Source organism: Nilaparvata lugens, chromosome 6 (assembly GCF_014356525.2).
Source record: "Nilaparvata lugens isolate BPH chromosome 6, ASM1435652v1, whole genome shotgun sequence".
NCBI classification, from domain to species: Eukaryota; Metazoa; Arthropoda; class Insecta; order Hemiptera; family Delphacidae; genus Nilaparvata; species Nilaparvata lugens.
Genome location: NC_052509.1, coordinates 10,505,185 through 10,519,237, shown reverse-complemented (window position 1 = coordinate 10,519,237; position 14,053 = coordinate 10,505,185). Strand labels below are relative to the sequence as shown.

At 33.2% G+C, this 14,053-nt stretch overlaps 1 protein-coding gene across 1 annotated transcript in view; it reads left to right on the top strand.

The window, feature by feature from the left end:
- The window catches only part of LOC111057931 (laminin subunit gamma-1), a gene marked incomplete in the record, with an annotated part of 302,675 nt that overhangs the window by 254,095 nt on the left and 34,527 nt on the right, over window positions 1-14,053 (top strand). Inside the window, 8 exon segments of the mRNA XM_039431348.1 lie at window positions 748-973; window positions 2,387-2,496; window positions 4,318-4,467; window positions 7,063-7,232; window positions 8,554-8,686; window positions 10,178-10,402; window positions 11,628-11,813; window positions 13,655-13,852. Coding sequence (XP_039287282.1) covers window positions 748-973; window positions 2,387-2,496; window positions 4,318-4,467; window positions 7,063-7,232; window positions 8,554-8,686; window positions 10,178-10,402; window positions 11,628-11,813; window positions 13,655-13,852 — 1,398 coding nt within the window.

Genomic DNA, 14,053 nt, shown 5'->3' with positions numbered 1-14,053 from the left:
ACACGTAGAACTCTAACCTTATTTCGGACTTTTTCATCTATAAATTTGGAAGAAAAATAGCACAAGGACTATCTTATTATTTTATCTTTCAATGTTATTACATTAGTGTCATTTGCATTGTAAATAAATAAATAAAAAACCTACTATGTTCTGAATTTCGTGGGAATCGTTAGAGCCGTTCTCGAGATCCGGTGAAATACAAATATCTAAACATATAAACAGAAACTGTTGTTTAATAGTATAGGATTTGTATAGATGCAGTAAGATACCGACATTATAAAGCTGCGTTCATAAGTGAGCGCCACACGAACACGTCATTTCCATGTTCATCATGCAGCTGATGCTATGCTTATCACATCTGTATCTTACTGCTACAAATACATACAAATACAGATATAATAAGCTTAGTATTAGCTGATGGAAAGTGAAATGGTGCATAAGTCTGTACGCATCTTATCAGACTTTTGTGCAACTGAGCCATTACATTTGTATTACAGTCCATCAAATAATATGTAATTGGAGCATGAATATGATCATGAGCGGAATCATTTCATCTCAGTCCATCATACAGGAAATAGGGTGGCATTTTCTCAGTTCAACAGCGAGGGTCGCTGCCAGTGTGAACCGGGCGTGACGGATGAAAAGTGTGACCTTCATATGTAAATTCGAATTTTCTGAAATCCTTTCACGTCACATCTTCACTGTATTTTATCAATTTTCTTATCAACATCTTTTTTAATTTTTAAGGCTCCCGAAGCCTGCAGTGCAACAGCGAGGGTCGGTGCCAGTGTAAACCTGGCGTGACGGGTGACAAGTGTGACCGGTGCGACGCCAACTTCTACGAGTTCGGACCAAACGGCTGCAAGGCTTGCAACTGCCATGCGGCGGGCAGCTTCAACAACCAACCCAAGTGCGATGAGCTCGATGGCACTTGTCATTGCAAGCAGAATGTCGAGGGAAAACAGTGTAGAGTGTGAGTAAAATGAGTTCAAATTTGGAGGATTTTTCTTCTTCCCTTATTCCTCCTCCTCCTCCTCCTCCGCCTCTTCCTTCACCTCCTTCTCCTCCTTCTCCTTCTACTTTTCCTTCTGCTCCTTCTTCTCCTCATCCTCCAGCTCCTTCTTCTGCTCCATTTCCTCCTCCACCTCTTCCTCTCAGTTCTATTCCTCCTTCAGCTCCTTTTCCTTTTCGTCGTCGTTCTTCTCATCCTTCCTCTCCTGATTCTCCTCCTACTCCTCCTTCTCCTCCTTCTCCTCCTTCTCCTCCTTCTCCTCCTTCTCCTCCTTCTCCTCCTTCTCCTCCTTCTCCTCCTTCTCCTCCTTCTCCTCCTTCTCCTCCTTCTCCTCCTTCTCCTCCTTCTCCTCCTTCTTCTCCTTCTCCTCCTTCTCCTCCTTCTCCTCCTTCTCCTCCTTCTCCTCCTTCTCCTCCTTCTCCTCCTTCTCCTCCTTCTCCTCCTTATCCTCCATCTCCTCCTTCACCTCCTTCTCCTCCTTCTCCTTGTAGCAGCTAAAAGTGTCTTGGAAGTGAATTGAATGATTAAAAGTTCATCAATAATATTTAACTTACTGTGTTTGTAAAATAGAGTTATACTATTTTTTTTTTTAAATAAATGAAATAATAGATAAGAATACAAATTTCTATTAATTTCAAAAAAGGGTACTATAATCATATTTTATAAATAAAATTGAGTTGCGCTGAATTTATACATTTTAAGAATAATTAACTTATTGTATTCATATTATGTTTTCATCCAACAACACACAAATTCACAATATTTCATTTCCATTACATTTAATTCAAATCATTTCATGAGTTATTGTATCGCCAATAATGATACCAATTATAGATACTCAATACACCAAGCATATGCAATGTGGGCCCATATACCAAAATATAAAAATATCAATATTTAAATTTTTAAACATTCAATTTAATTACTAAAAAGCGTACCATTTGAACGAGTGTAATAGTTCCAAGGCTTCTTATAATAATAATATTAATAATTTCTCTGGTCGAGGGTACAACACAACCAGAGGAGTTTATTCAAAATATAGAAATGAATACAAAAAGCATACAATTATTCACAAAGTATTAATACAATTGGTTGATTATTTGCTGATCTAAGAAAATGTGGCTCCAACAATGAATATGTGTTTGCAATATGAATATGTGTTTTGAGGTTGAGTGTTAGAGAGGACTTAAAAGTCCTAACTTCGCCTAATAAAGAATTTTTTCATTTCATTTTTATTTCATACCAAAGATACCCTATCTGTGATAGGGTACATTCTGATTAAAAAGGTGTGTCTTTCAGATAGAGTATTAGCATTGATCCAAAACTGATTCTGAGTATAAAATGACAATATTAATTTTACTTCTTGTGTTTCAGATGTAAGCCAGGTTACTTCAACATGGATGAGGAGAATGAATTCGGATGTACTCCCTGCTTCTGTTATGGCCACTCATCTGTCTGTAATTCCGCACAGGGCTACTCAAGAAGTGAGTACAATCTCTCCATTTTTTGTAAGATTACTGCTATTCAACAGGGATGATAGAGGATAAAGTGGTAAATTTTTTAATGCCACACAAGGCTACTCAAGAAAAAACACATCCATTTCCTTTCTATTGTTAAATAACTTCTCAAGGAATAGAAAAGAATATTACTATCGTATTTAATAAAACTTTCAAGTGAAAAAACACTCACATTTTTTGATGGATAACTCAAATTTTTTATGGATAACCAACAACGAGAATAGAATAGATTGACTGCCTTTATCTTTGACCTTGAAGGGCGAAGTTAGAGCGCAGTCGGCCCTTTCTTACCCTCATCAAGGAATGATATAGAGTGGAGTGATAATTCTAGTAATTGTGTTGATTTATTTCAAGCTTCATACATACCTTATACTGTATTACTAGAGATGGATACATTGATAGTCTTGAAAACAGATCTCATTCTTCAAATATTTTACAGGAACATGTTTTTACATAACATCTACAACATGGTTTTGATTAATAAATAATATTGGTAGCTCCATTTTATCTCTTTCCTGTATACTACTACTACTACTTGTAATATAAATATAAAGAAAATAAAAATCTCAGTACCCTTCACTTGAAATATTTTTTCACAACAAGTTTCGGACATTGATGCCATTTTCAAGTGATATGAAGTAATTTACTGGAAAATGTTTAATTTGCTAACATGTTGTGAAAAAATATTTCAAAAAAAGGGTACTGAGATTTTTATTTTCTTTATATTTAAAATATTGGTAGCCTATGTTTGATCGATATACTATAATAGATTATTGTAGTGGAGCTATAGTGGCACTTGTAGTTCGATTAATGTGGAATTTGAATGGATTCAAACAAAAACAATACATTCAAGTGCATATTATGACATTACTAATCAATATTATATTATTTAAATTTGTTTTAGAATAATTACTATAGGCCTTCATGTATCTAACTTGACAAATACTTGTATCGTACTTCTTCACGATGTTATTTTGTAGTCTTTTTCATGTATATGTCTCTTCTAATTTAGTATCGTATACAAGCCCACAGTTACAATTTTTCTGAGATATAACTTCATTTAGGTTATCTGTTGACATTTTAACAATTTGGCTTTCAGATTTAGAAAAAAAAATGTTCATAAAACTTGATCAATTTACCATATCCCTCAGATAAATATTTCTTTAGAGCAAGATAATGTATTATGTACTCTATTTCTTGTTTAAATAAAATAATGTTAATTTTTATAGATAGAGAGCATTATGGTATTCAGGTTGAACGTTTTAGTTGTAATATATTTTGTTTCGTGAAGACCTTGAAAAATTTTGTTTTTATCCATTTCCATTTCATATCTTTATGATATGATATAAAAGTTGTTATTTTAACTGGTACAAAATCTAAAACCTCTCTGAATATAGTGTTCAATTCATGAAGAATCTGTATCTGAAATTGAGTTTTTCCAGCTTTTCTCAATTCAATCTAAATTTTTTCTCTCCTTCTGCAGTATTAACCACTAGTGAAAATTCTAAAACATCTCTGAATAGTTAAATATATTTATTTCAATAAAATCACTTCACTTAAATGGGCTACTTTTGTTCAAATTAATGAAAACAATATGAAAACTTGTAGTACCCTTTGAACTAGTCGTTAAAATATTTCAAAGTTTTTAATAAAGGGTATTTATTGTTGATTTTAGTTGTTTTTATTAATTTGTTTCAATATATTCTATTTTTATGAATTTCTATTCCAAATTGAGTTTTCCCAGCTTCTCTCAATTCAATGTTAATATTTTTATCTCTCCATTTTCAGTTCAAATTGAAAGCAACTTCGGCAGGCATGCTGAGAGATGGTCGGCTAAGGATGTGCAGAATAACAATGTGTCTGTCAACTATCTGTCAGAGACCCAAGTCATATCTGTCACTGCGCCTGACAGAGATTCTGTTTATTTCATCGCACCAGGTTTGTAGTTTACTTTTTCCACTCTGAAAATCTATGCGAATAGATTATCAAAATATTATTCATTCATTCTTTATTCATTTATACAATAAGTACATTATCAAAATGGTAGGGAGAGGAAAGACAAGGTGACCTTGTGCTATTCCTCTTCCAAATTTAGATAACACATAGTCCGAAATAGGTTAAGTCTTGTAGTTGTTCAATTCACAAAATTTTCAGTCCTCAAGTATCTAGAATATTGTAGGGTCCACGTTATAATGGCAGTCTATTCCGACGCATGTGTTGGCCTACAATAGCCTATAGAGAGTTTCACGTTATAATGACAGTGGAGAAAGATAGGATAAAAACGTTGCCGATTTTGCCATGCCTTGTATGGACAGTTGATATCGGTAGTATCTGATGTAATATTATGTGTTCATTATTGTATGGGATAATCAACTACATTTTACTTGTCAACAGCATATTTTTTCAATATTATTAAATTAAAAAATTTCTATAGTTGAGATCAGATTATTTTGTTTGTAAATAATCAATTATATTTTTTATCAAGAAAGTATATCTCTCAATAATATTGAATAATGAATGAATTTGTTGTAGCATAAGTAGATATCCCATGGTATAGGGCGTTTATGTCGCAACTTTTACTGTTATCTCAAGCAGATTACTGTCGATTATTGTCGATTTTTACTGTTTTGACCGGGTAAGAGTATATGAACGGTACAATATGAGAGACTACCAGCGTCATAAAGCATCACGGAAAAGAACTACGTGGACTATCAGCTTGAGATAACAGTTAAAGTTGCGGTATAAATGCCCTATACCATGGGATATCTACTTATGGTATTGTTTCTCTATGGTTCAGACACTGTGTTACTTACTTCTGTGTTACTTCAGACACTGTTTTACTTGTAAGTATTTGAAAAAACACTTACTTTTTCTTGGAGTATTGAGGAATGCATTTTATTTCTTAGGAGGAGTTTTATCAGCCTCTAATATTTAATTGAAATCAGCCTCTAATAATCTTTGAATAATAAATGTTTATATTAATTGAGATTAAATATGATGAAATATGATGAATCATATTTCCACATTGTTGAGAAAATATCTGGCAATGTTGTGAATGTTGAAAAGGATAGAGCTATCTGCTTTGTCGAATGATAGACAAGGATAGCAACACCAGTGTTAATCAAATTCAGTCCTTGAAACGTGGGCCTCACTATAGCTCTATTCTGGCGTAGAATAAGAAACATATAAGACTTTGATGTACAACAAAGTAAAATAAATTGATTTTATTACTTATCAAAATTTGTGAACAGAATAGTTTTGGGCTATGCCTGTTGTTCTATCCCGATCATATTCATATGATTTGCAATTGTATCAAAAAATAAATAAATAAACAACATCATTCTCCCCATACAATCAAACTACTGTAGTTCATTCTAGAGTCTTGTTGTATCAGTGTATCAGTAAAATTACTCTTCCTCCCAATAAAAGTCTAAGGCACGGTTGCACAAAATCCGGTTGAATTTTAAGCGTGATTAATTCCATGAGAATCAATCAGAGAAGGCGTTTTTGAAAGAACGGCTTCCCTGATTGGTTCTCGTGGAATTAATCACGGTTAAAATCTAACTGGCTTTTGTGCAACCGGCACTTAATAGTTGTCTATGGCTAGTTACACACACATCGATTTCTGGACGTTTGATATTTTGTCGTCCTTATGAATTCTATCAGATTAAATGGAACTTGACAAACATAATTTGTTTGACATCAGCTGTTTAATATAATAGAATTTATAAGGACGGTACAAATCGTACGTCCAAGAATCTCGGTGTGTGTAAACTGGCTATAGGGTACTTCTATACTTCTATGCTTATGACTTAGTTTAGAAACTTGCTTCACTTTTCCTGCCAATAAACGTTATTTTGCCAATAAAGTACAGTATCCTATCTGTTCACTCCCCGTTATTGGAGTGAATTCTAGTTGACCGAGCGAAATGAGGTCTAAGATTCAAGTCGACGGTTTTGCATTTTTCTTCATGTTTATATGCTCCGCATTCACGGCGAAACGCGCACGGTGATAGATTTTCATGAAATTTGACAGGTATGCTCCTTTTTAAATTGCGCGTCGACGTACTAGTCGATCCTTATACAAGGTATATACTAGTATATACAAGGTTTTTGGAAATTTTGCATTTCAAGGATTATATAAAAAGAAAAAGAGCCTCCTTCATTCATCATTCATCATAAATAATCAGCTGTCGAGTGGATTACAAATTGCATGCAGTGAAGCATGCAATGGATAACTTGAAATAGCATAGTATTTTCTTCCAACTTTTCTCTGTTTTCAACTCGGTAAGCTCTTGATGATAGTACATAGCTGTTTATATCAAATTATTAGCATTGTCGATTCAACAATCCAAACAGCCATTAGTCGTTTATAAACCGATACCGTCCTATCTCGCCGACACGACAGGACAGGACAGAATGTACTCTGATTGTATTAGAGGAGACTGTGGTTTGTAACAGAACTACTAGTTGAGGATGTATTAAAATTAAATATTTTTTTCTGATTTATTCAATTTGATTTTTCGATTTACAGACAGATTCCTGGGTGACCAGAGAGCCAGTTACAACCAAGACTTGGAGTTCAAGCTGAGAGTTGGCAGAGTGGGTCAGAATCCGTCGGTCAACGATATTATACTGGAAGGAGCCGGAAAGTCCATCATTCAGCCAATCTTTGGTCAGGGCAATCAGCTGCCGTCAACTACGGTGAGAAGAGTTTCAAGAATTCATACTTCCTCAATTTCATAATGTGATGAACCAAAATACTCAACTACATTTATCACTTAATTTGAATCTATAAAGACTTTGTTTTCATAACTATTATTAAACGAAAAACCAATTTAAACGTTGTAAATCACCCCGAAGACTTCTGCTACTGCAAATATTGACAACAGGGTATATTGATAACTTTGTTTTTCACTTTTTTTCTGAGGGTGATGCCTAAATGAGCTCTAGACTTGTGCGTGGGTTATGAGGCGGATGATAATGAGACATGAACGGACCTTCGGTTTTATGTGGGTTATGAACCTCCAGGAAGCGATTTTACAATTTATGAATCGTATTCAGAGGATTTGGAACAAGCGGTCATCCATCCAAAGGGAGTAGCAGGAGCTGCTTGATTCTGAACTTATCTATGCGATAGCTTTATGTGATTCTATAAGAAGAAGAGAGGAGAGATTGGAATCAAAAATAAGAAGCTGTATTGGCTGATCCGAAAAACTGTCCTTTGTTTTATTGAGTATTCATTTTCCACCAGGGTTTTACCAAAACTTTCTCAATTCATTCTAATCACATGGTTTTTCTGGGCAGAGAGTCCTTTGGGTGTTGCCGATTACCCAATGTCATTTCCTATTAACACTCTAGTTTATATAATGGGTTCTTCATATTTTCTCATAAAAATTTGCACTTTCACTTCCTGAGTTTTTATTTTATAGAGCTTAAAATTAAGAAAACTTATTTATAAACACAAATTCATGTTTGAAAAGCAAACAAATATGAAATTCTGATGATAATATTGAAAAATGAAGTATTTATATTTAATATTAAGCATTAAATATTCTCAATGATAAAGTCTTAAAGCTAAGAATGCTGTAGCAGTTTTCTAATTCATGTTTCTCATTTCATGGATGAGGAAAGTTTATATTACATCCTTTATGATATTAGAAAAGTCAACATCTGAGAACAGAAACATTCTGAAAGGACATTATGATTGAAAACTACATTCGAATTGGCTATGATATTTTTCTATATGTAAATGTCCATTTAACATGTTCATTGTCAGAAACATTTTGAAAGGACATTATATCATTTAAAACTACCTTCGAATTGGTTATTATATTTTTTGATATGTAAATATTTATTTCACATGTTCATTGTCAGAGACATTTTGAAATTACAGCATTTTCAATGAGAAATATCCTTCAAGGAATACACAACTCAACTTTCCATTTTGCTTAATGAATGAAAACTAACTTTTGAAATCTTCAAATTGGTTATCATATTTGATATGAAAATGTTCATTACACAGGTGAATACATTCAGATACAGACTACATAACGATCCGGATTATGGATGGCAACCTCGTTTATCAGAGAGGGACTTCATGAGTGTTCTTGCCAATTTGACTGCCATCAAAATCAGAGGAACTTACACACCAACAGGTTAGTTAAAATCATCAACAGTTTTTCTTCAATTGGGAATTCAACGTGAATATTTCACAATGATCATAAACACTTATTGCATCTGCTGGTGTCATTGAAAAATATTATTAATAGCAAATGTGTTACACATTCTTGAAGTATATAATTACTTTTCATGTTGAAATGTGAATTGTCTATTACTGTCGCTTTTTCAAAATTAATATATCATGTATTTGCTCTGAATATGAAATAAATAAATATGTTGAAAAACGTAACTGCCAAAAGCTTTAAAATCAAGCTTCATTCAGTCAATAGAGAATAACGAAGAAAAATAGTTCATTTTAAATGTAGATTTGAAACTATGATAGGTTGTTGAAAAACGAAGGACTTGACAATTTCTCACTTTTTGAGGCAACAGTGCCCTTGAAAAGTTCTTGTTACCGTTATTAAGAAAAATTAGAGAGAATTTCCAATATTGTAAAAAAATGTGGAAATAAACTTTTGTCAAGATGTACTATTCATCGATTTCTATTTTGATATTTTATGATTCAATATTATAAAAATTCTAATAAACAATAAAATTAACCACTGAATAAGACAGAGATATCCCACTAAAGAGCAAGAAAAAAGCGGAACTCATTATTTTTTTAAACGAACCACTATTTTTCAACAGATTAACTTCCACTTAATTGTCATAGTTGAAATCATTTTCTCCATATCTTATGACATTCTAGATTCTTCAAGAGGTATTTTGTTCGTCTTGCTTTTACAAAAGTTCTGTAATGCAAGTAGAACAAGATAATTATAATTAACCATTGTATAGTACAACACAAAGTAAGCTTATCCATTTTCGTGCATCGTGAGATAGATTTACTAACCCTCTTACTACAATAGACATATTATTCTAGTACTTTCAGTTATATTTTTTTGTTTTCTCATTAATTCCATACTCCAAGCATTGAAGCATTACTACCGTATTAACTGTGAATCCAAAAAGTAGGATTATTTTTTACAAAACTATTATTAATTTAAAACGATTATTTTTTTTCAAAAATTTTCTCATTCATTACATACTCCAAGAATTGAATATTATAACTATTAATTATGCATTCAATGAAGATATTTTATATATACAACAAGCATTGAGGCATTACTATCAACTGTGTATCCAATAGGGATATTATTTTAGTAGGTATTTAATATCATCAAAAGTTTTCTCATTCTTTTCATACTCCAAGCATTGAAGCGTTACTATTAAATGTGTATTGTGTTCTTACACTTTCAAAATCAATTCAATTATTAATTTCATCCTAGTATCCTACTTACATAAGTTCGTTAAATCAACTAATTATTCTAATTTATTTGCTCCAAGCGCATTACTATTAGCTGTTCTCTTACTCTTGTTGAATTAGTCCAATGATTCAGTCTATGCTAATATCCTACTTATATACCTTCTTTAAATCAGCTACTTACTTTCATGTTATTAAATTCAAATTTGTTTGGTGGTTTCAGGCATTGGTTTCTTGGACGAAGTGCGCCTAGAATCGGCGCGTAGGGGCGCGGCTGGGGCACCTGCCTCCTGGATCGAGATGTGCGCCTGCCCCGTCAACTATGTGGGCCAGTTCTGTGAGTCATGCGCCCCTGGGTCACGTCATGACCCACCTCAGGGCGGACCCTTTTCACCTTGTGTACCCTGCGACTGTAACAGCCATGCTGACATCTGTGATGCTGACTCGGGTTGGTCAAACATTTTCATCCAAATTCTTTCATTGCTTGCTCAGTATTTATCACAATGTGAACTTCCACAATGTGAATATTGAGAAATTGAGCATATTATACTATTAAAAATATTATTTTCCTCCACCTCCTGTCTAAAGTACTTACTTTACTCCCTGAAACATAATACTAAAGTGTCACTTCTTCGCTCTCGGTAGTAAAAAACAGAAAAACTCCCTAGGGAGGAAAAGTGACTCCATTTAAATAACATGGGAAACATCTCTATTTAAAAACCTACATTGTAATAGGTTAGAAGGTCTAAGCTCAGATGAGGGAGCATATAGAGTAGTCAGTAATTGAGCCAACTAAATTCAATACCTCAACCAGATTTGATCAACATATGAAATATATATGTTTGTATGCTAAAATTATTACAAACTTCATATCACCATACTAAAAAAATGTATAAATATTTTTTTTATATTCCATGCTTTTCAAAATACCAGCCAACGAATATTCCTTATTGACTAATCAAATTTGAAACGGGAACTTAATCATAGTACCTATTGTAGTTGTGGCGGCCATTGTTGTTACAACTTTTGCCGACAGGTAGCGCATAGCGCAGTCGGCGGAGAACTGTGATTACATGCCAGCCCAGCTGTTTACTTTTTAGATTATGTTGTAACACATTGTTTGGTCACGTACGTGTTTAAAAATTACTTTATTTGCAGTTTTTATAAAAATGTAGGTGGAGGAAAAATGTTGTGTATATCACGAGTGAAAATGTTTTTTCTCTCTCAGGAAAATTGTTGCCCTCAGCTTCGCCTCGGGCTTTAAACTTTCCCTAAGAGAGAAAAACAGAACTTTTCACTCTAGATATACAAATAACTATCTCACAGGCATATGAGTATCACAAAGCTCTAGTGAAATTCACATTTTTATCTCTGAGCATTCTTTATTAGACTATTAAATCTGTTGAAATTGAGACAGTCTCAGTATATATCTGCACTATCAACGGTTTTTCAACCATGTAATGAAAATATATGCTTTCACGATTATATAAAATCTTTCAACGAATTCTGATGTCGTTGAAAAATAAGCCATTATTTAGTTTATTCTGTAGTCATTATTCTTAAGACATGGTTTATATTATGTTAATTACCCGAATAATAGATCATTCAAATAAATATAATTGTTTGTGGTTTATATTATGTTAACTAAATAATTGATCAACTTTTATGAACAGGACGGTGCATCTGCCAGCACAACACAGCTGGTGATAACTGTGAGAAGTGTGCCAAGGGCTTCTATGGAAATGCCCTACAGGGAACTGCCTACGACTGCAAGGTATGTCCTTGCCCCAATCAGGGCGCCTGCATGCAGATCAAGGACGATGTCGTCATCTGCTTAGAGTGTCCAAAGGGCTACAGTGGTGAGTATCATTTATTATGATTGTTGATATATTTTTAAGCCTATATTCGTTTATTCTGATTCAATGGAAATTGAAATGTGTTTCTGCCTCTGAAGACATTGCATGAGTCGTTTTTACAACGATTTTTAAATCAAAAGTGTCAGCCCTATATCGATGATCATTGAAATTAAACTCATATAATTTTAGATGCAGAGATGTTGGACCACTCATCAATTTGTCATTATATTTATTAGCCTATACGGTACTCATTTATTCTAAATCAATGGAAATTGAAACGAGTTTCTGCCTCTGAAGATATTGCATGAGTCGTTTTTACAACGAATTTTAAATCAAAGGTGTCTGCTATTCCAATAATCATTAGAATTCAAACCAGTCATTTAATCGTCCATCAATTTCAGTAAACCAGCATGAAGTACAAAAATCTTCTACGTTTGTAGTTGTATTGGTGGAACTGAAGTAGACACTGAATCTGGATTTTGTCATTCAATTATAATATTGATTCAATACATTTTTCAATATTTCATCTGAATTCAGTCCTCTAATTTTTCATGAGTTTCTACAAATCAGCATGAAGTGCAATATTATTTCCAATATTTGTAGATGTGAGACTAAAGTAAACTACTCAATAATAATTTTAAATGAGAAAGAATAAGAAATTGTCAAAAACCACAGATTTATTGATACTTAGAAAGGCCGGTTTCGGTTATTACACCATTGTCAATCTCTGATAAACTGTGAAATTACAGTTAAACTCACAGTTTATTAGAGATTGACTATGGTGTAATATCAATACCGAGACCGGTCTTTTTAAGTATCGATAAATCTGTGGTTTTTTGACAATTTCTTAGTCTTTTTCATTAAAAATTAATAATAAGGTACCACAATATCAACTTCTCAACCACACAAAAAGTCAATAATAATTCAAGAGACTAGAAATATTGTCAAAATAACCACTTAATCAATAAAATCCACAACATCAATATTAACTGTACAAGCTTAATCAAAGATACTCAATAATAGTAAAATTGACTGTATAGGCTTTATTTATTTAATGAATTATTCAGAATTACACAACTTTTAGAAAAGTAACATGGTCTTAATCCCAAAACAGTTCCAATTATTATTTATACAACAGCGCAAAATGTAGCTGGGTTATATGTCACTTTCATTTTTTTTTTCAATTAAAGTCCAATTTAATACATTCTAAACAAACAAAAACATTTTTTTTAAAAAGACTTTCAAGATGAATCAAACCAACCACATACAATTGAAAAAGTACAAACATTGAAGAAACTATGAAATTTTGAGACCAAAAATGCAAATACTATTATAGATCTTATCACAGCTCTACGGTGATTGATTAATTTTTTCGTTGTGTTCTGTCAGGTTCTAGATGCGTCCACTGCAAGTGCAATTCAATATCCAAATACAAAAAACATTTTTTTATTAGAAAGAATACTTTCAAGATGAATTAAACCAATCACAAACAATTGAAAAGTCCAAACTTTGAAGAAACTATGAAATTTTGAGACCAAAAATAGAAATACTATTTGGATCTTATCACAGCTCTACGGTACCTAATTGAATCAATACATTTTTCGTTGTGTTTTGTCAGGTTCTAGATGCGACATCTGAAAGTCCAATTCAATATCTAAATTCAACAGAAAAATTGTATTAAAAAATACTTTCAAGATGAATTAAACCAATCACAAACGATTGAAAAGTCCAAACTTTGAAGAAACTATTAAATTTTGAGACCAAAAATACAAATACTATTATAGATCTTATCACAGTTCTACGGTAATATTGATTTAATAAATTTTTCCGTTGTGTTTTGTCAGGTTCTAGATGCGACCTCTGCAGCGACGGTTACTACGGAGACCCGACGGGCCGCAACGGGCCCGTGAGGTTATGTGAACCATGTGACTGCAACGACAACGTGGATCCAAATGCGGTGGGAAACTGCAACCGAACCACGGGGCAGTGTCTCAAGTGTATCTACAACACGGGTGGACCTAATTGCGACCAGTGTTTACCAGGTAACCACACAATATTACATGTTATAGGTAACAAGATGTGATAGTTGATAGATAAAATCACGGAGTAGAGAACATCTTCTTTCTTCCTCTGTGGTGAAAGGTAGCAGATAACAGGTGACAGTTAATAATTGTGACCAGTCTCTCCCAGGTAGGCTCAAGAGACAATAATAGATGATATATGAAAACTGAAAGGTAATGTGA